Here is a 21163-nt window from a genome sequence, read left to right on the forward strand (position 1 = left end):
AAATCAGTGTACTCTAAATAATGTATGTGCTCAATATATAGATATTAAACAAATAAATGAGCCAGAATCAAAGTGGCTTTCTTTGCTGCAGGGTTGGGCAAAGAGAGAGGTACAAGGAGATACACGAAAAGAAACCACCCCTGTGTTTGCCTGATAGCATCACAGGTTGCTGATCTTCCCCAACAGGAAAAGGAGTAAAGAGTTTCTAAACCAGCTCTAACAAGCACAGCCAGGCCATTACGAACCCAGAGAAGAAACCTTTACAACCATGAAGCTTATTTACCCAGATCCCTGGTAGATATAGGAGAAATCTGTTTTTATTATATTCTGAAACTGACCTGATGATACAACCACACGATTTATTTCAGCACGTTACAACCAAATATAAGGATACAGGTCCTAGTTTACAGATTTCTCTATAGAATTGGATGTGTGGAGAATCTGAGGTTATGGGGAAAAAACACCTGTGCTTCTTCTCGAGGGACTTAATGATATAGGAAGTTGGCTTTAATAATACTCTCGAATATTAGATAGTAAAAATGATTCATTCTTTTAGGTGCTATAATTTTTTATATTATGGTCATATATATTTTAAATAAGAGTCCTTATCTTTGAGAGACACATTCCAAAATATTTACAGATAACATAAAATGAGGTTGGAGATTTGCTTCAACATAATTCCAGAGAAAGGAAAGTGGGTGGGAAAGTGGACAAAGTAGAACTGGCCATGAGTTCATAACTATTAAGGCTGGGTGATGAGTCCTTGGAAGTTAAACTCTTTGCTCTACTTTGTACATGTTTGATATTTTCCCTACTAAAACAATTTTTTTTAAAAAACCCTGCGAAACAAGTCATTTTCCCTCATGAAATTAAAAAGTTTACCTGAAGGTGAAGGTTTCTCTTTCCCAGTCTTGCAGTGGGTGCTCCTGGATGACGTCCTGCGTCAGAGGTGAGTTCCGTAGTGGGGATTTGGAATGGGGAAGGGTACCCATGTGACTGAAGTTATCGCAGGACCTGATGGGAGGAGGGCCCTTCTTCTTCCGTGGAAGGGTGCCGTGTATAGACACGTCTTGATAGGCATCTGCGCGATGATCGACGAGAGGTGACTTGCTGCTCAGAAGGTCCATGGACGAGGCCAGGGGGAACTGGTGATTCACTGGCATGTTTCTGGGAAGGCTTGCAAATTTTCCTGCAGCCATGATTCTCGACTCTAAAGGGGAACGAAAAGAGTGAAGGTAAAAAATCTAAGATAATCTCAAGGACTTCCTACTTACAAAAGGAAATGTTCACGGAGCATTAAAAATCAAATATTGAATGGCATCACTAGTGAAATTTAGTACAAACAAGAAGTTTACTCCTCTCCCTTTTCTGATATCACCAAGGAATTCTCCTGGGTTGGCAACAGATCTGCCAGAGGAAAAGGAGCACATTTTAGAGGCTTTAGAGGCACGTGAGCTATTTTATTATTTCAGGTGACTGAAGCAGATGGAAAAGCATGACTAACAAAAAAGATTACTGAGGAAGGACTCAAGTTTTCAGTAACAAGTGCATTAGAGAAAATGTTATAAATATGTTAGATAATTAGCTCACGTACTTCTACCACCCTGTAAATGATAAGAACAGGCGGAGATTATTAGAATTCCTGAGCTGCTAGAACGCCTCAGTGCCAGACCAGCCTGTCACTTGTGCTACTCAGAGCAACGGGGCAGTTTTTCTGGCAAAGACCTGGTGCTTATAAATAAATCAATGTGCTCTAATTAACGAAGACAGGCCAGGGTCAGGGGTCGGGAGGTGGGTCACTTCCCTATACATCAGTGGGCTCAGCTGCAGAGGAAGGCCACTGAGGTGGGGGCTCTGTGTATGCTGTGCCCCAGAGGGTCAGAAACTTGCCTGGGTTAAGCAATGTGCATGCTGCCTGTACAGTCGGGGAAGAGAAAAAAAGGAAAGAAAAAGAGGGGTGTGTGTGTGTGTGTGTGTGTGTGTGTGTGTGTGTGTGTGTGTGTGTGGTGGGGGAGTATGGGAAGAAAAGGAAAATAGTCACTGAGGTTATGTGCAAAAGCAGTCCCAACAACTGTTCCCAGCTTTGACCACTGGTAGAAATGTTCACCCTGAGAAGAGCCAGCCCCCTCCCCCAAGCCCCACTACAGACTACGGTTTTGACGTAAGCCAAATTATCTGACATTTTAAAGGCTAACATATGGAGGAAAAGAAATACAATCCTGGGTAAAAATCGGGGCTAGTCTCTGGAGACATAAGGATCCAGAATGTGTCCCACTAGTTCTGGTATCGGCATGGTCTGGACAACACAGCAGCATAGCTAAGCCCAGTGCACTGGCCTTCCCCAAGGCGAGTGAGGGGAACATCCCTCTTTGCTCTGTGTAGTTTGCTCTCAAATCCTGCAGCCTCATTCCGCGCAGACCACCCTTTCCACCGCCAAGAGGACAGCTCTAAGTGAAAATCCACACTTAATAGCACGGCTGCAGAGTCGGTTCCGAAATCGGGGACTTGGGACACGGCTTGAAGACAACAGAGAAGAACACAGCCTTCAGACGCTTGTAGTGCAAGAGGCAGAACCAGGATAAAGACAGCATAGTGTGCCAAGGAAATAACTGACAATAAAAACGCCCAGGACCCACTGCCTCCGCGTTCAACAGAGAGAACTATACAACGGCTGGGGTCTGGCAGGAAGGAGACCCTTCACTCAAGGTATGTAACCCTAACCCTGTCCTCGGTTCTTTGCCAAGCCTGGCCATTCTGGGGCTTATCTGCTCCATGTCTAATTGGGACCACACAGAAGGCCTGGCTCACAGCGGGTACAGAACAATAGGACTCTGCTGGCCTTTCCCATGTGGGCCCCACCCGGGTCTGACCAGTACCTGGCACACTGTCAGCACTTGCTCAACGTTAATCATCGTTATTAAAAAAGAAACCAAACTCCCTAGCCCTCCCTGCCTGACCACCGGTGACGTAAGCTGACTAGGATTCCTGACCCTACACACACACACCACAGCTGTGAACTCTCACCTGTTCCAGTTATCAGCACCTCCTTTCTTCATCGACAGGCCTGGATCATTTCAAAAAATCTCATAGGGAGGCCCAGAACACTACACAGGGGTTCTTTGTGTGCAAGAGGCCTTATGGTTGATCAACTCTATTTCTAGGCTAGTGTGTGATGAACAAAAGTTATTTTGGCTCCAGTGTCTCCAGCAGCCTATTTCCTCTCTGCTTATCTAAGATCTATCTAGATTTGAAGATTGAGCCAAAGCGTTTGCCCTAGAATGCCTTTCATCAAGTTACCCACACTTCGGTTTATTCTGATATTGAGGGATGTTAATACCTGCCCTTTTTACCTTCAGTGCAACAAATTTTTAAGTGTATACTCCATATAAAATACACAGGGAAACAAAGATTCCTAAGCCCCAATCCCTGACTATGCATTCCGAGAGAATAATATGGGGACCATTAATAAAGACTCATCAAGATGGGCCCTTAACATGGTGAAGAAAAGAACAATTGATTTTGACAAAAAGATTCAAAGGAGATCTCAAAGAGAACATCACTGGAAAGGAAAGATTTTGAAAGGTCGAAAATTGTTAGAAAAAGTCTTCAAAGAGGGTGTTCTAACAACAGACGCGCACAGGCAGAAAGGTGCCCCCATAGACGCAGGAAACTGTCAGGTTGTGTGGTGTGGCTGGAGAGGTGAGGTAGAGATGCATTTTTTGGAATTAGCACAGCTTAGGACTGGATCATAAAGTCTTAAAGGCTGTGTCAAGGTGTCTAGACTTGACTGTAAGTGCTGGGGAAGATCTGGCAGGGAGGGACAGATTCCAGTCTGCGCTCAGGTAGGTAACTCTGGTAATTCTGGAGGAGAGAGAAGGGAGGCAAAGAGGCCAGTCAGGCTGACAGCAACATGCCAGCTAAAACGATGAAGATCTTGACCTAGGGCACTGGCTGCAGAAAGGGAAAGGAGGGACAGTGAAGAGCTAGGATCTCGAGCCTCTGTCTGACAGGACAGAGGCCACAGTCACGAGAGGATGGTGCGATGCTATAACACACCAAGTAGTATAAAAAGGGGCCCCCTGCAGGAAGGTGGGTAACAAGCTCATCACAGGAGCTACTGTGTGTGAGGTACCTCATACAGTTTGCTGTATGAGGTTAGATACTGACATGCACAGTTAGGAGCCAGGACATGATGTAGATTTTTAAGAGTCATCAACATAAAGGGAATATTTAAACCAGAGAGTAGATCTCTTAGCTTGTTATTATCAGATGTGATAACAGGTGTGAAAGTACCTCTTAAACTGTCAGGAACCATACAATATCCATGAATTATATTCCTACTCTCTCTCACTGTGGCCGCTTCAAACCTATAAGGACGAAAGCAAGGAATGAGTTCTGAAAACTTAACACTGGTGGTTCTCGGCCTGGCTACACATCAAGAAGCCTCTGGAAAGTTTTAAAGTCCCAACATCCAAGCCACCATCCAGACCAACGAAATCAGAATCTCAGTGGGTAGAACCCTGGCAGGAGTCTTTTTAAAGTTCCCCAGCATTGCCCAACATGGAAGCAGGGTTGAGAACTCCTGGATAAGTGAGTCTCTTTGGTACAGAGCAACTTACACTCAGATTTGTCTACCTGGGTAACAGAATAGAATGACAATGAATACCATTTAGTCCATAGAAGCATTCATTCATTCTTCTATTCAATACTCATTTAAGGAGGGCTTCCTATGTGGCGGGCACTGTGCTGGGTGTGGGGACAGTGTCAAACAACTGTCCTCACGAGGTTACTATTCTATGAAGGAAGTAGTAAGTAATTACCATACTGTGGGTGATTCTCACAGAGTGGAGACCAGGGTCTAGATTAATCTAGTGGCCAAGAATGGCTCCTCTGAGGAAGGGATGCTGACCTGAAGGATGTGAAGTAGAGTTTAATAACTAGAGGGAGAAGATCATCCAAGTTGAAGTTTTTAAAGAGTTCTGAGCTGCAGACAAATTGGAAATATACAAGCCAGGCTCTCTCTACAACTGGCTGCCTCTAAATTGGAACTCTTCCCCTATTAAAATACAACTTTGTCCTGTGCCTAGTACTTGGAAAGACTGGCTCAATGCTGGGCCCTGTGTCAAGCTTGAATCAGTCCAATGATGAGGGAGGTGGGCCCAGACTGGAGACATAACTTAAAAAAAAATAAAACAAACTAAAAGTGGGGCAAGGCATGAGAGGGGGAACTAGAGATGGGAAGAGCTCATTTATAAGCTTTCGGATAGCTCTATTTCCTACTTGAGCTTTATTTACTTTTGATTTTTCCAGATTCAAGGAGTCTGGAGGAAATCCAAGGGATAGAAGTGCATGGTATGTAGCTGGAATCTAGGTTCAAGGTAAGTCCTTTCCATTTTGACAGAAAAGCCATTTACCACACGTGACCACTAGGCAGAATCTCAGCATGTTATATGTAGATGGGGTCTCAGAGAATCAAGCCCCTTCATTTTTCCAGATAAGGAGAATGTTCATTCATTCAATATATATTCTCTGAGGTTTACGATGTGCCAGGGCTGAGGGTATAATAAACTAGACAAGGTCCTGCTCTCATAGAATCGACACTATGGTGGGAGAGTCCAACCAACGCAGACAAGGAAACAGACTAGGTCATATCCCAGTGGTAAGGATGCTAAAGAACACAAAACAGGATGAAAAGATAGAACATACTCACTGGAGATGGAGGACTATTTTAGTGGTCTTGGAAGGCCTCTTTGAAGAAGTTATAATGACAATATGAAAACAACAAAAAAGAAGGAATCAATGAAGAAAAGATCAATATGGAGTTTCAGGCAGGGGATTCTACAAATGCAAAGGGCTTGGGGTGGGAACACATGGTTAGAAGTGCACTGTGGAGACTAAATCCAAGTCTCCAGTCTCTGGCTCCCATGTTCTCTCCACTTAGAGGTGTTTCTGTCTTGATGTTCCTAGTATTTATGTATTGTTCCTTTATGTACTTATGTACTGTTTGATTTTTTTTTTTTTTTTTAAATCAAATTGGTTTGACTGAGCTTTGGCTTTGGAGTCAAAAACTTAGAGGTTCAAATTCCTACACTGCCATTGACTTACTAGTTGTATGGCCTGGAACAAGATACTCAACCTTTCTGGCAGTCAGTTTCTCATTTGTAAAACTGAAGTAATAATACATATTGCATGGGTGTGCTGTGAAAAGTAAATTTGATCATGTTTGGAAAGCCCTTGACATAGAGCAAGAACTCAATAAATAGCAGGTCTCCTCTAAGCAGGGCAGGGACCATGTCTGTCTGGCTTGTCATTATATCTCAATTACAGTGAGAGTTCCCAAATGAAGTCACTGCTTCTGGGGAAGGCTGCAGCAAGGAAAGAGTAGGGAAATGTTTTAACCTAAAGCAGTAGATGTAAACACACCACACCAAGTAGGATGTAGAGACACACACACAGCACACCAAGTGAGCATGTATGTAGTCTTTAAAAGAAAAGCCCAGGTGAGACTTTGGCTACCAGATTTCACCTCCCTCCACTGTGCAGGTAAACAGACAGTGTCCTGACTCAGTCTAGTGCCAGATCTTGAAATATAGTCATGAGCTGCATAATGACATTTGGGTCAACGATGGACCATATATGCAACAGTGATACTGTAAGATTATAATAGAGCTGATAAATTCCTATCACCTAGTGATGTCATAACCCTAACACAAAGTGTTTACCTAGTGATGTCACAGCTATTATAACCCAAAGTGTTATGTGTTTGTGGTGGTGCTGGTGTAAACAAACCTACTGTGCTGCCAGTCATATGAAAGCATAGCATACAATTATGTACAGTACATAGTACTTGACAATAATAAAAATGACTACGTTACTGGTTTGTATATTTACTATAGTTTTTATCCTTAGAGTGCACTCTATTAAAAAAAAAAGATTCGCTGTAAGACAGTATGCTGTTATACCAGCAGCAGACTATACATCTTGTGTTTACTCCATCTCTTGGTTGCGTTATTTTTTCATGTGCTTGATTTAATCTTGTGTTGTTTTACAAGTTTAGTGTAGCCTAACTATGGTTTTTTTTAAGGTCTACAGTAGTGAACAGTAACATCCTAGCCCTTCACATTTCCTCACCACTCACTCAATGACTCACCCAGAGAAACTTCTAGCCCTATAAGCTTCCATTCATGGTAAGTGCCCCCTATGTGGGTGTACCATTTTATTTTCTTTTATACTGTATTTTTGCTGTACCTTTTCTGTGTTTAGATATGTTTAGATACATAAATACTTACCATTGTTAAAATTGCCTATAATATTCAGTACAGTAACATGCTGTACGGGTTTGTAGCCTGGGAACAATAGGCTGTATCACATAGCCTAAGTGTATAGTGGACTATACCATCTAGGTTTGTGTGACTGCTCTATATGATGTCCACACAATGACGAACTCACCTAATGAAGCATATCCCAAAATGCATCCCTGTGGGTAATTGGGGTATGACTGTATAAAGGTCAAAGACTCTATATCTTGATATGAAAATGAGACCCATGTGAACATTCAAAAAGCTGAAATCTCAGTAGGATCAAGAGCAATCCTAACAAGTTCCCCAAGCCAACTTCCTGACTCTGGTCAGTGGCTCTGCTTTGAAATAATTGTGAATAGCATCCGGACTCATTTGCTTTACCAAAACGTCTCAAACACATGGAAGGCAAGGCAGAGAAAAACAGCGCACTTGCTTGAATTTTTCCGTTTTACATCTTAAGTGAGATATGTTCAAGTCAAACTCATACATGGTCATATGTTGTGGGCTTTACGAACTTTCTATAACATTTTAACTCTAGAAACATAACTGCCTCTACTGCCCCATTATGATCACAACAGAGAATTTACAATTTGGATATGTACTTTCAAATCTTCTCTTCAGAGTCAGCAAGAGGAGATGGCACACATAAAATTGGCTTATCCACTTAGAATGAAGTTTTGCTTGGGCTTAAAAATTAAGAGTATCGCTTTATTTTTGAAGTAACCGTATGAAGTCTAGCCAAATGATTGAAGTATGAATAATTCTTCCATAGATTGTATTTTGAGCAACGCAGCACAGGATTTACATGATAAGGTTCTTAAGATTAGCATCCATTCAACAAGCTGTCCTTTCTATATGAATAGAGAGCCATGGAGATCTTGGTTAGTCATCCTAGAAATGCCAGGCTTCTCAGCAGCAGTTTAGAGAAAGGTGGAGTGGGGGTGGTGGTGAGCTGTTCACGTTATACTCCATTCGCCCCCTTGCACATCCGCATCCAACCATTTGGCGTGTGGCTTTCGCATTAACTCCGCAGCCCCTTCCTCTCTGGATCTCTCTACTGAGCCCCGCCCCCAGCCCCAAGACCTCCCCCCTCTTCCTGCATCTCTCCCCCGTCCTTGGCAACACACAGGGAGATTATCCGCTCTCAAACTGACCTTCCCTCCTCCAAAGTATTTTCCTTGGAGAGATCTGCGGAGCCTTGGGAGATAAGAGTCAAGGTTTAAAAGAATCTCTGAATGCCTGGCTCTATTTTCTACCTCAGTTGGCTTCAGGCGAAAGCACACACGAAGTTAAGCAACCGGTCTTTCCCCTCCGCACCAGGCTTCGAGCGAATTAACACCAAAAACAGAGTTTTCCACCACCACCCCATCCCCACCACCGCAAGATCCCAGCCACTACCCAACGTGTTCCGCATGGAACACGCCGCCTCGCCAGCTGCTGGGGAGCCCGTTGAACCTCTCCCCGACGAGTGTCTACACCTGATCAAACCTTTAAAGTCCTGGCAGCCTCAGCTGGTAAGGAAAGACGGTCTGAGATCGGAACCTCCTTCCCGTCGCGCCCACCGTCAGGCCCTCCCTCCCTCCTTCCCTTCCCTGCCTTCACCTCCCTTTCCCTCCCCTCTCCGACGCAGAGGGAGCGACACAACCAACTATTCATTCCCAACAAAGGAAGAGAGGGAGGGAGATGTTGTCAACAGTTACACGGCAGGCTCCTTCGCTTTCTTTGCAAACTTTCCAAGAGATTAGTGAAGAAACTCTCCTCCCCCAAGCCGAGGGCTTCCAGCGGAGCCCCTTGGCCCTCGCCGTCTCCTGACCCCCTCCAGCCTCCGGGCTGAGAGGAGAGGGATGGGGACGGGCGACCGGACGAGCAACCTGGACCTGCAGGGGTTCAGGAGAGGGCAGGAAAATGCCAATCAGGAGCAAAGAGCAGAGATGCTCGCCCCAAGTCGCTGGGCGCCTCCCGCCGCGGGCCAGGTTTGGGAAATCTCAGCCAGTTCAGAGGCCCCCGAGGGCACAAGTCTGGTCGCCACTTGAGCCACTCCCGTCCCCAAACACCGACTCTGCTGGGGGTTGGGGGAGGGCGCCGGCTCTGCTTTCCCTGTAGCCCAACTTTCTCCAAAACAACTTCCCAGTCGGTCCTCCATGGCAAGGGACGCCGGGTGCCCCGGGAGGAGCAGCACCCCCGCGGGAGGCGCAGCGCGCGGTGGAGACTCACCTCCCCGCGCAGCGCTCGGCGCCGGGTCTCGGGCTGGGGCTCAGAGGCTCCGCACTGCGGGCGCGGTGCTGAGGCTGCTGCGGGAGCAGGGACCGCTCATGGTCGGCGCGGCTCGCCTGTGCGCAGGGCGGCTCTGGCTGCGGCCGCGGTAGCTGCAGGCGCGGCTCTGAGCCGGCCGCGCGCGCTCAGGCCCTCAACTGGTGATTTGAGGCTTGGCGGCCCCACCCCAGCGAGCCGATTCGCGCAGCCTGGCGGAACCCACCCCCCCCGCGACATTTACATGCGCTGACCTCGCATTTCACGCTTCTTCTCAGATCTTAGAGTTTGGTTCTCCTCGTATCTCTCCGAGAAGACAGTCCTCAAATGTAAATCGACCACTTCCTCACTGTACCCCTCTGGAGAGACAACCCCTCCTAAGCCACTCCTCCCGCTTCCCTGTGTTATTTGATTATCCAGCAGATCTGCTTTGCTCAACTGCTGACACCTGGCTAGCTTTCCGTTTAAAAGGCTTTGGTCGGACAAAGATGCAGGTAACCACAAATTACTAAGCCATGAGAACAGGCAAATCCATCACACCCACCTGGACATATGAAAGCAAAGTGGGAAGTAAAAGTGGCAGGCACTTCAGTACTAGATGGCTTGATGGTATGAAAAATTGGAGCCAACTGAGGACTTCATACCGTCAGATATCAGCACCTATTATAAAGCTATAGAAATAGTAACTGGCAACAAGGATAGACAAACTGACCAATAGAATAGAGTTCAGAAACAGATCTACATTATACGGTCCTTGATTTATGTCAAAGATGCTACTGTGATGCATTGGGAAAGGATGATCTGTCGTTTCAGTAAACAATGCTGGATCAGCTGAACACCCACATGGAGAGAAAAGAACCTTTATCCCTACCTCATATCATACCAAAAAATCAGTCTAGACAGATTTTTAAATCTACGTGTAAAAGGTTAAACAATAAAACTATCCAAAGTGAATATCAAGAAATATCTTCATGGCCTTGAGGTAGGCAAAGTCTTCTTAAATACATATAGTACTATCTATGAAGGAAAAAAGTGATCATTGGACAACATTAAAATTAAGAACTCCAGTTCATCAAGACACTATTAGTGAAATGGCAAGCCACAGAGAAAAGATAATTGCAACACATATATTCCAAAAAGAACTTATATACAGAATGTATAAAGAACACTTACGAATCAGCAAGAAAAAGGCAGAAAATCCCATTGAAAATAGGCAGATTATTTCAACAGGTATTTCTCAAAAAAGCCCCCTTACCCCCACAAAAATCACATGAAAAAGTTCTCAATTACTAGCCACCTCAGAAATGCAAATCGAAGTTGCAATGTGATCATATTTTATATCCACCAGAATGGCTAAAGTTAGAGAACTTGTGTGACACTTTAGAAACCTGTTTAGCATTATTTCCTAAAGCTAAATTAGCAGGTAGCCTGTGACCTAGTGATTTCATCCCTGGGTATATACCCAACAGAGATGTATGCACATATTCACCAAAAGACATGTTCAAAAATATTTATAGCATCTCTCTTTATAACAGCCCCCCAGGACACAACCCAAATGTCCATCAATGAAAGAGAAATAAACTGTGTGGAATACAATCCATTACTAAGAATGAATGAACTACATCTGTACTCAACAAGATGCAAGACTTACACAATATGATGTTGAATGAAAGAAGCTGGACGCGTATCATATCAACGATGTTAAAGGTGAAGGTAGTGGTTATCTTGAGGGTTGGGTAGAGGTGGAAAGGGAGACCAGAGAAGGCCCTAGTCACTGGGACTACAAGTGTATCTCGGAGATATTGACAATTCAGTTCCAGATCACTGCAATAAAGTGAGTATCGAAATAAAGTGGGCATAATTTTTTTGCTGGTGGAGGGTCTTACTTTCAATTTGTAAAAACCGCAACATCTGTGAAGGACAACAAAGCAAAGTGCAATAAAACGAGGTATGCCTGTGTTCTATTTCTTGATCCAGGTGCTGCTCACATAGATGTGTATGATTTTATAAAAATTAACTGTCTCTCACTTTATCATTATTGTTTGTGCACTGCTCTTCATGTAAGTTTTACTCCAACAAAATGTTTTTAAAATCATGCCATGTTGGGTATATTTTATAACCTTTTCATCCTTCTAAGAAAGAGCTGTTGACAAATCTGCAAGATTATAAGTGCAGGATTCTTAAGATTGAGTTTTTATATTTTCCTTATGGCTGTTTTTGTGGGTTGGTTTTTATCTTTGCTACCTCGTTAAGCATAAACTTTTGACTTTTGTTGGATTTTCCTACAGTGTTTAGGGCAGTGAATGTCAAACAGACCAGCTGTTATATTTCCAAACTGAATGATCAGAAATGCATTCACTGACTTTCTGCTGCTCTCGAGTGTCACTGAGAACAGTGATAAAACTTACACTGGTTTTCCTTGATTTTCAAAATTCCCTAAGCACCTGCTATATGTGTTTCCTATTGTGTGGTGCATCATTGGGAGGTAGGAATAAAGAAAGACCAGAAGATAACTCACAGAGAGGCCTTGGGCAAGTCACTGTTCCTCTTAGTTTTTCCATTTCCTCAGAAGTGAATGAGTGAATAAATGTGAGAAATCAAGGAAATAATGAATGTGAAAGTGCCTACCATATATAGTAGTTATCATTAATTATTACTAGAATTGATGACAGATTCTATCATTTGTCTTCACAATGCCTCTGTGAGATAAGAAGTATCGTTATGCCCATATATACAGGAGGAAACAGACTTAGAAAGGTTCGGTAACTTGAACCACAAAATCATTTAACAAATATTTGTTGTATGCTGATTATGTGCCAAGAGTCATAGCTAGTGTGAAGCAATGTCAGAATTTGAATCAGGTATTTTAATCAAAGTTCAGTGAACTTCCCGTCACACCACAACTACTTTCACATTTATATCCCCAGTGTACATAGTAGGTGCTCGATACATTAATGGATGAGTAACAGGAGTATTTTAATATAATCTTTTGATTAGGGAATATTTGCATGGTTCACAAATCGAAATATAAATAAATATAATGGTATACAGTGAAAGGCCTCCCTCTTAACTCTGCCTCCTATCTGCCTAGTCCCCCTCCCACCGCAGGTATCTACTGCTATTAATATTGTGTATGCCTACCAGAGTTTAAGTATATGTGTTATCCCCACCCCCACACAAAAAAGTAACACACTATACCTACAGTTCTACACTTTGCTTTTTTCCACTTAATATATCTTGGAGAATTTCCCATGTCAGTGTCTGGTATTCTCTGAAGAGGTGTACCATGATTTATTCAATCAGTGCCCTATTGATGGACATTTAGGTTGTTTCCAGTCCTTTCCTACTACAAACAATACTGCAATGAATAATGTTGTACATACGTCATTGGTATGTGCCAGTATATCTGCTGGATAAATTTCCAGAATAAAGTTGCTGAGTCAAAGGATATATACTTTTGTAATTTTGATAAGTAATGGCGAATTGCCATCTATAGGGATTGCACTAATTCATACTCCCCAACAATATAAGAAAATGCCTATTTCCCCACATCCTGGCCAGAATGTGTTATTAAATTTTTGAATTTGTTCAACCTGACAAGTAAAATATGAATTTAGTGTGATCTTAATTCACATTTCTTATAATAAGTGAGGCTGCTTATCTTTTCGTGTTTAGTAACCATTCGTTTTTTCCTTTTTGGAATGTGTACTTCTACTTTTCTATCCACTTGTAGGTTGTTTTATTATAAATTTTCAAAGAAATGTTTCCATATTAGCAAGCTCAGATCTTTGTGGTATGAGCTGCAAATATTTTTTTCAATGACAACATCAAAAAACAAAAAAGAGGAAATATATGCAAAGCACTGTGTTTTAGGAAGCTCATTCTAGAAGCTGTGTAGCATGAACTAGAGACAGGAGAGCCGAAGTGGGACACTGATTAGGAGACGATGGCAATCATCACATGACAAGGGCTTTGACTAGCTGGTGACAGTGGGGATGGAAGGACCAAAAAGACCAAAGTTATTACCAAGGACTAATTGGTAAGAGTTAATAATTAGCAATGATAACAATGACAATAACAGTAGCTACACTGGTTTAGGAGTAAGGACGAGCCACACACTATGCTAAGTGCTTTACAAGATTGAAGCCATGAGCGGATAACATTATTGCTCCCCACTGCACAAATGAGAAAAGTGAGTTTTGGCAGTTAAGGAACTTACCCAAATTCATGCTAGATGTTAGTAGCAGAGCCAAGGCTAACCCCAGTTCTATCTGGCGGGTCCAGCTGCCTGGCAAGGAGAAGGAAAATGATCAAAGGTCCGGTCTGCAGTTTACGTGCCTGAGTAATGCCGGGCTTGATGACAGATGTAGAAGCCAGGGAACAGCTGCCTCTGGCTGGAGAGCAGCACATTCACTTTCAGGTACACTGAGCATTTTTCAGAACCTTTCATGTACATAATCACTCTTCCCACAATGTCTCTGTGCGTCTAAAGGAATGGTATTATCCCCATTTTACCAATGAGAAAACTGAGGCACCATGAAAGTAAATAACCAATCCCGGCTCAGAAGTCCTATTCTCTGGGAAACCTTCCCTGAAACCCAACACAGGTCAGACATCTCAGTCACATGTGCCTTATAGCTTCTTTTCTTTCACAGTTTATAATTTGTCACAGTTTATAATTACACATTTATTTCTGTTTAACATCTGTTGCTCTGTAGCCTCTAAGATCCATGCCTGGTTTTGCTTTTGTTTTGTTCTTATTTTAGGGTCTGGCACCTTATTGACAGTCAATACATATTTATTGAATGAATGAGTGAATGAATGAATGAATGAATGAAGGCTTTCAGACCCTTTGAACTTTCTTCTAATAAATAAATATAATGCCATGGATGTGGGCTGTGCTATAAACAATTTTAGGATTCAGATTTCCTCAAATCTATAGACAGCTTCCACATGAATGTTTGAACAGCCAAACTCTGGGCCACTTCAGCCAAAGGGATCTATGAAAGGACAACATAACCAGCGACATGGAACTGATGACTTTTAGGCAGTGCAAGAGGCTTTGTTAATGAGCGCTCGACCTCAAGTTGATCCCCTCCTGACACAAAGTAATTTGTTTAGTCTCTATAACATCACTAGTTATCAGGAAGCTGGACAAAACACACTTTTAAGAAGAATAACTTTTAAAATTCCAGCTTTGCTCAGACCTAAATGGTAACAAGTAAGGAACACAGATGTCTAAGCTATAATCAATGAAGACCAAACAGAAAATCTGAACTTGAACAATTGTAGACAGAGAATTCCCTGAAGTTAATATGTGACACACCACTGATACAAAGGCCTGGCAGCTCTGACATGGACCACAGCAGCAAATGTTGCCGTTATTTTCAGGATTCTCACCTTTTAGGTGCCTGCCCTGTGAAGAGCTAGCCATGGACTTGCTCATGAGAATCCCCAGTCCGCCAAGCAGAGAAGTCAGCTTCCAAAAGGCCTATATGATGGCTGAAAACTCACTGTCCGATCTGCTAGAGAAGTCATTACAAGGCTACACCTGGGTAGATCCTCAATAAATACCTACTAAGTCAATGAATGAAAAAGCGATGGAGCTCTTGACAGCACAGGCTCACTTTCTATACAAGGTGCTCCTCAACCTTATGGTCTATATTTGAACTACCCGCTTCAGGACTTGCTCCCCTCACCAAACTCTGGACCCTTATTCCCCAGTTATTTTCTTAATCTGATGACCAGCTATGCATAATTAGCTTCTTTATTCAGCAATTGGAAGCAAATGCTCCAAAATGTCTCTGGATAATTATGGAATTCAGATGATTTTAGTTTTCCTTATTTACACAGTTCTTTTTATTTACTTTTTTTCAGTAAGCATGTATTATTTTATTATTAAAAATGTCACTTAAGAAACAAATTCGTGGAAGCCCTATTGTGGAAAGCATTGCTACCCTGAGGATATACGAAGATGAGTACATCATCTGGACCTTACATTCTTGTGGAGAACATAGCACAGATACAGAAGGACTGGCTGTAGCAGAGGTGCCCTGTGCTGTGAAAATGCAAAAGGAGGGATTAAAAGTATTGGGAAACAGACTGTTGATGCTGGTGAAAATAAAAGAGAGGGAGGAGTCTTGAAAAAAAAATGCTTTACTATGGAAATAAAGAGAGTAAACAAATGTATGCGAAACTAGTACAATGGCCACCCGGCTACAGTCTTGAGTTTTGACAGGAAAGGGCTCAATATAGATACTGCAGGCTGCCAGGGTGGGCAGGTGGAGGTGAGCCATGCCAGCGCTGTTCTAGCATGGAAGAAGGAACCTGGGTAGTTGGAGGAAATGAAGGGAACATGAAGCCTACCAACTCCCTTACACAGGAGGAGCCAGGCCAACAGAAAACCCAGCTTGCGTGGAAGTCCTCATTCAATCTTTGAGAGCTGCCTTCCAGACAAGTAGACTTGAGCCTAATATAATGGTTTGTGAGATGTGGCCAGGACTCACCCATTATCTTAAAATCTTCTTAGCAATGTTATCACTTAAATTGTCATCATTAACTAGTTATTCCTATTCCTTTATGTTAGGCATTGACCTCTCTCTATAATCTTTTTTTTTCTTTCTGGTAAAACAATGTTAATCCTTAATGGACAACCTAATAGAACACTAGCTCTAAATGCGCTCTTTACCCAGTAACCCTGCTTCGAGGAATTTGTCCCACAGAAAAGCTCACTCACCTGTACACACTAAGATATTTGTGACAGCATTGCTTACATTGTTGATGTGCGGAGGAGTGACTGAATTATAGCACATCTAGTCTATGGCACACAGCACACAGCTGATAAGAATGAGGTAATTCTCTTGGTCATGACACAGAAAGGTACCTGTGAAATATTATTAAGTGAAGAAAGCAAGTGAAAAAAAGCATGTTGCCCCATTGATGTAAAAATAACAAATATATATATTTGTGTGGGATTATGTGTCTACATGCACAAAATGTCTGAAACAATTTCCTCCATTAAAACTGTTTGAGAGGTGAAACTGACAGGTGAGCATGAGAGGACTTTGCTTTTTTCTTCATGTTATTCTAAAATTTTTCCCAATAAGCGCCGATTGCTTTCATAATTAAGGATAATTTACATAGTGCTTACTATGAGCTTTATGTATATTAATTCACTTAATTCCAACAGTAATCTTATGAGGTGGCACTATTCTTATCCCCTTTCGTAGATGAGGATACGGTCTCTGCCCAGGTTACACAATGATATGTAAAGGTGCTGAGCTTTGAACCCAGGCCATCTGGCTCAGACTTTGTGCTCTTCTTAATCAGTCAGTTACAGTGCCTCAAAAAAGATTACATAAATAAACAATAGTACTGCTTTTAGAATTGGACAGATCTGCCTTTGAATTCCAGTTTTTGCTAATTAGCTGTCTGACTCTTAACAAGCATCTTACTTGTAGGTCAGTTGCCCCATCTGTGAGATAGGGGATGATAGTAACATACCTCATAATGTCATTGTGAGAACTACGCAAAATATGTTTGGTGCCAGACACTTAGTGAGCACTTGATACATAGAGACTGTTTCCTCTTTTGAGATTAAATTACTAGCCCTTTAGTGCGTACTAATCTAATTGGTTGTTTTCTTGGTCAGCTGCCTGGCAGCGTCTGGAGCTTCAATGGTAAGTGGAGAAGGGGGACTCGGGAATAAGAGGGAATTAATTGGCTTGGACCGAGAAAATGGAAAATGCTGAACTAACTTTACCTTATTCACAGTTTTGCCTAAAGCCAGTCCAATTAAGAAAATAAAACCTATAGTATTTATATGAGCTTTAAAATAATTCTAGGGTAAAATATCATCATCTCATTTCTAGAATGAGGGTACTGAGTTTCAGGGATTTGCCTAAGGTCACTGAGCTCATTAAATAACAGCTAAGATTAAAATTTAGATTTTCTAATTCCACATCCCACTCTTCCCATAACACCCTCTGCTTGAGTTGGGGTCAGGATATCCTTGTTGGGAAGTGGTGACTGCAGCCTCTCAGAAGGAATGCGACTCAGAAGTGATAACAGTATGGTAGTAATAGTGCTACTAGGAGAAATGCTCCATCAATTCATATGCTGTTTCTGAGTCCGAAAAAAAAAAGGCCTCCTCCAAACTTCAGAGCTAAACTAATTCACAGACAAGTGTGACTGCCCCACCCTGCCCCCACCCAGCGGGACCCATACAGCCCAAGAACAATTACTCTGTCCCTTTATCTCTAGCTGTTTGTGGTATCTATCTTTACAGTGGTCATCATTCTACAAAACAGGACATGGTCATCCTGGAGGAGACAGGTGACTTGAGCAGGCAGGTGGCCGCGGGCAGGTGGTGGGAGGGTCCAGAGTGGAGCCTTGCTCACTGCTCCCAGCTCAGCAGCTGCCTACTTCTGTCTGATCTTTCCTCATTTTCAACTCAAGAACACAGTGGGTCAAGCTGGAGCCAAGAAAGGATTGTCCATTTGTGTGGCTCTGACTTTGCCACCTACTTTTCAGGCTCAGTCAACCCCTGCCAAGCAGGGGTCATTACCATTCTGTAGAGAGAAGAGATATCAATAAGAAATGGATCAGAAAGAACTAGAGTTCTCAGCTTTTTTTCCAACAAGACATCAGTGTTGTATAGCTTACTCCCATGTGAGTGCCAGGGCATGAGATGTGATCCCACAACTTTTTATTTCAGTCAAACAGCTTTTGATTGCTAAACTATAGATAATTGTTAAAGCTGGGGTTTGTTACACTATTATGTCTACTTTGCTATAGTCTTGAAAAATGTCATAAGTTAAAATAAAATTTTAAATATCTTTTTGGAGTGCAGATGCGTGAAAGTGGTATTATAATAGACAATCTTGTGTCTGTTTAGTTTAAACTACTTAAACTAAACAAATTAGTTTTTTTTTTAAAAGAATTTATTTACAATCTGCGATATCGTGTTATCAGTCATGAAGTACTTGCCACACACCTCAAACTCCAGTGCAAGGGCAGCCGGGACAGCAAGTCAGAAGTCTGGGCAAGGTCATCTGGGCAAGCCCTTTCCTCCCTCCCCAACACACACACATACGCACGCACACTCATGGTTGGTGTGGGGCATTTCTCTTGGGTGGTGACCCTGTTGACAGTACTGAGATTACCAGGTAGTAAGAACACAGTCAATTGCTCTTAGAATTGGTACAGGTGTCGACAATGAGGGGCAGAGCACCAGAGATTCTGGGGGAGGAAAGAGCCTAAATTTGAAAAATAGCTATGTTTACCAGCACTGGACCAAGAGCTTTACACATAGCATCTCAGTTAATTTTCTCATAACCCAGAGAGGTGGAGGTTATTAAGCCTGTTTTATAGATGAAAAAAACAGAGGCTACTGTAACCAGCTGAATTCACATAGCTACAATCTGGAGGCCCCTTGACTGAACTCCCTGATTCTACTACCTACATCACCCCCCAGTGTGAATCCTATTTCTGAGTGAGCAGGAAAGTTTGGGTTGAATTGCTTGAGCATGACATATAATAGCAAAATGACTTAAAAGAAGCAAGCTGGCTGAGTTAACTCTGTGCCCGGCATTCAACAGATATTTGTGACCTGAATGAAGTTTTAGACTTGGGACGGAGGTGGGTAGGAGTCTCCAATGGGTTAAGGACTACAGTCTGGGCCACCAAATACACTTGTATTTCCCCCATGGCAGGAAACCACACAGACAGGTGCACAGGTGTGAACCTCAATTCCGAGCTCCCTATCCCTCGAGTTCTCCCTATCAAGAGTGGTCTGGGAGTGGCAGCCTGGCCATCCTTGGGAGTTTATCAGAAATGCCAAACCTGTTTCACCCCAAACTAACTGACTCAAAAACCCACATTTTAACTAGCCTCCCAAGTGACTCATGTGAGAGGCCCTGCCCTAACTCTGCAACCCTCCTGCAGGGGGATGTGCCAGTATCAACCCCATCATCCCTGGCCAGCCAGTGGGGAAAGAAAGCCCCTTTCCCTGTTCTAGGCTTAGGAGGGCTAAAACCACGTGCTGCCCCAACTTCCTGCTCAAAGGACCGAAGGACCATCTGAATGGGAGTGGGAGGCAGACTGCTTAGTTGTCAGCATTTCCAGGAAGTTCAAACCCTTGCGTACTCCCCATGTGACCCTCTTATGAACTTGAGGGTGTTAGAGGAGCTTTTCCTTACAGCGTGACCAGGTGGTGACAAACACACCATATGGAAGGAAATTAGTGAATAATCCTTGAATATTCTGAAGTGAGTCATAGTGGCCTTCCTTGGAGACTGCTACAGATGATTAGACTTGTGGTTTCTGTTTCTTAATTCGTAGTATACAGTTAATGAACACCTAGAGCGTCCCTCGACGTGGAAGGTGCTGGGCCAGCAGATCCTGACCTTGAGGCACTTTATACAGAAATAATATTTTACTGCTACCACCTTTGGTAACGAAGGTAAAATAAAGGTCAGGTAAAGGGCTTCTGTAAACATGGACTCTGGTGATTTGTTAAGTGTTGGGGATAGAAACTAGTCAACAGTAGCTCTAGAGACCTCACCGCCTGTTCTCTCCCTCCCCACTCCTTTGCTGTCCCTCTTCCATTCGCTATGGGCTTTCAGTACGGAGTGCTGATAGTGACCGATGGTGACAGGCCCTGCCTGTTGTTCTAGCACCTACTATGGACACTCTGTGTGCTTTACCTGTTTAATCCTCACATCATCACCCTGAGGCATTCTGCTTTACAGATGAAGAAATTGAGGCTCCGTTAAGTTAAGTTGTCCAGGGTCACATGCCTTGAAAGTATCAGAGGACTGCAATACAGTTCTGACAGGGATTCTAAACTCAGGTCTTTCCCTCTACACCTGGCTGCTTCAAACTCATTTGGCTCCTTGTGGAATTTCGGGTGAAAGACGTACTCAGGTGTTGGGGAAGGGGGTGTTCTTGATGTTTCTAAGTCACATCACATTGGTGGCTGTCAGCTCCTTACGTGCTCGTCTGGTGCCAGCTCCAGGATCCTGAGATGGTCTGTGTGAATCACCAAGGGGCGAAAATATAGTCCTGGGAGGATTATCTAAGCCCATAAAGTTTGGGGGATGGTGTAAACTACTTCCCGTCAGCTCTCTACTGGCCGTGTTTGGAAACAGAGATAAGGTAACGCGATAAAGCACCTCTACGTTTGAAACTGAGACAAGTACTAGGCATTTGCTCTTGGGACCCACCAGGATGACAGCCAGACAATGAGGGCATAAAAAGATGGACAGGAAAAGAAAAGCTAGTCAAAGGAAAGAGAGTCGATCCAAGTTTCAACCATCCTACTATTTATAGGCCAGACTCTCCTCAGAGGAGAGAGGATCCAAACCCAGATCCACAAATGATTCAACACTGAGTTGTTCCAGGGCACCAGAAATTGAGTCTCCTACAATTCTTTCATAGTAGATTCTCCGGGGTTAAATCTTTTCTTACTAACCCAAATGTTCGCAATCTGGGCATGGAGTCTCACCTTTACCCCTCTCCACAGCTCTCTCCTTACTTGGTCCAACTCTCCCTGCTTCCTTCTCAGGCTGTTTTGCAAAACTTTCCTGTATCCATTCTTCTCTAAAGCTCCC

The 21163-nt window shown here is 43.1% G+C and overlaps 1 protein-coding gene across 5 annotated transcripts in view; it reads right to left on the bottom strand.

Annotated features, from left to right (window-relative positions):
- BCAR3 (BCAR3 adaptor protein, NSP family member) overlaps positions 1-21163 on the bottom strand; it is a 184072-nt gene that overhangs the window by 91817 nt on the left and 71092 nt on the right. For 3 of the 5 annotated variants that reach the window (XM_016134229.2, XM_036236562.1, XM_036236567.1), the window contains one exon: positions 883-1210. In XM_016134229.2, coding sequence (XP_015989715.2) covers positions 883-1199 — 317 coding nt within the window. In that variant the 5' untranslated portion in view covers positions 1200-1210. Of the gene's footprint in view, positions 1-882; positions 1211-9515; positions 9668-13770; positions 13840-21163 lie in introns of those variants that run through there. The other 2 variants (XM_036236555.1, XM_016134227.2) reach the window with 2 other exon arrangements.

The sequence above is a fragment of the Rousettus aegyptiacus genome, unplaced genomic scaffold, assembly GCF_014176215.1.
Source record: "Rousettus aegyptiacus isolate mRouAeg1 unplaced genomic scaffold, mRouAeg1.p scaffold_m13_p_1, whole genome shotgun sequence".
Lineage (NCBI taxonomy): Eukaryota > Metazoa > Chordata > Mammalia > Chiroptera > Pteropodidae > Rousettus > Rousettus aegyptiacus.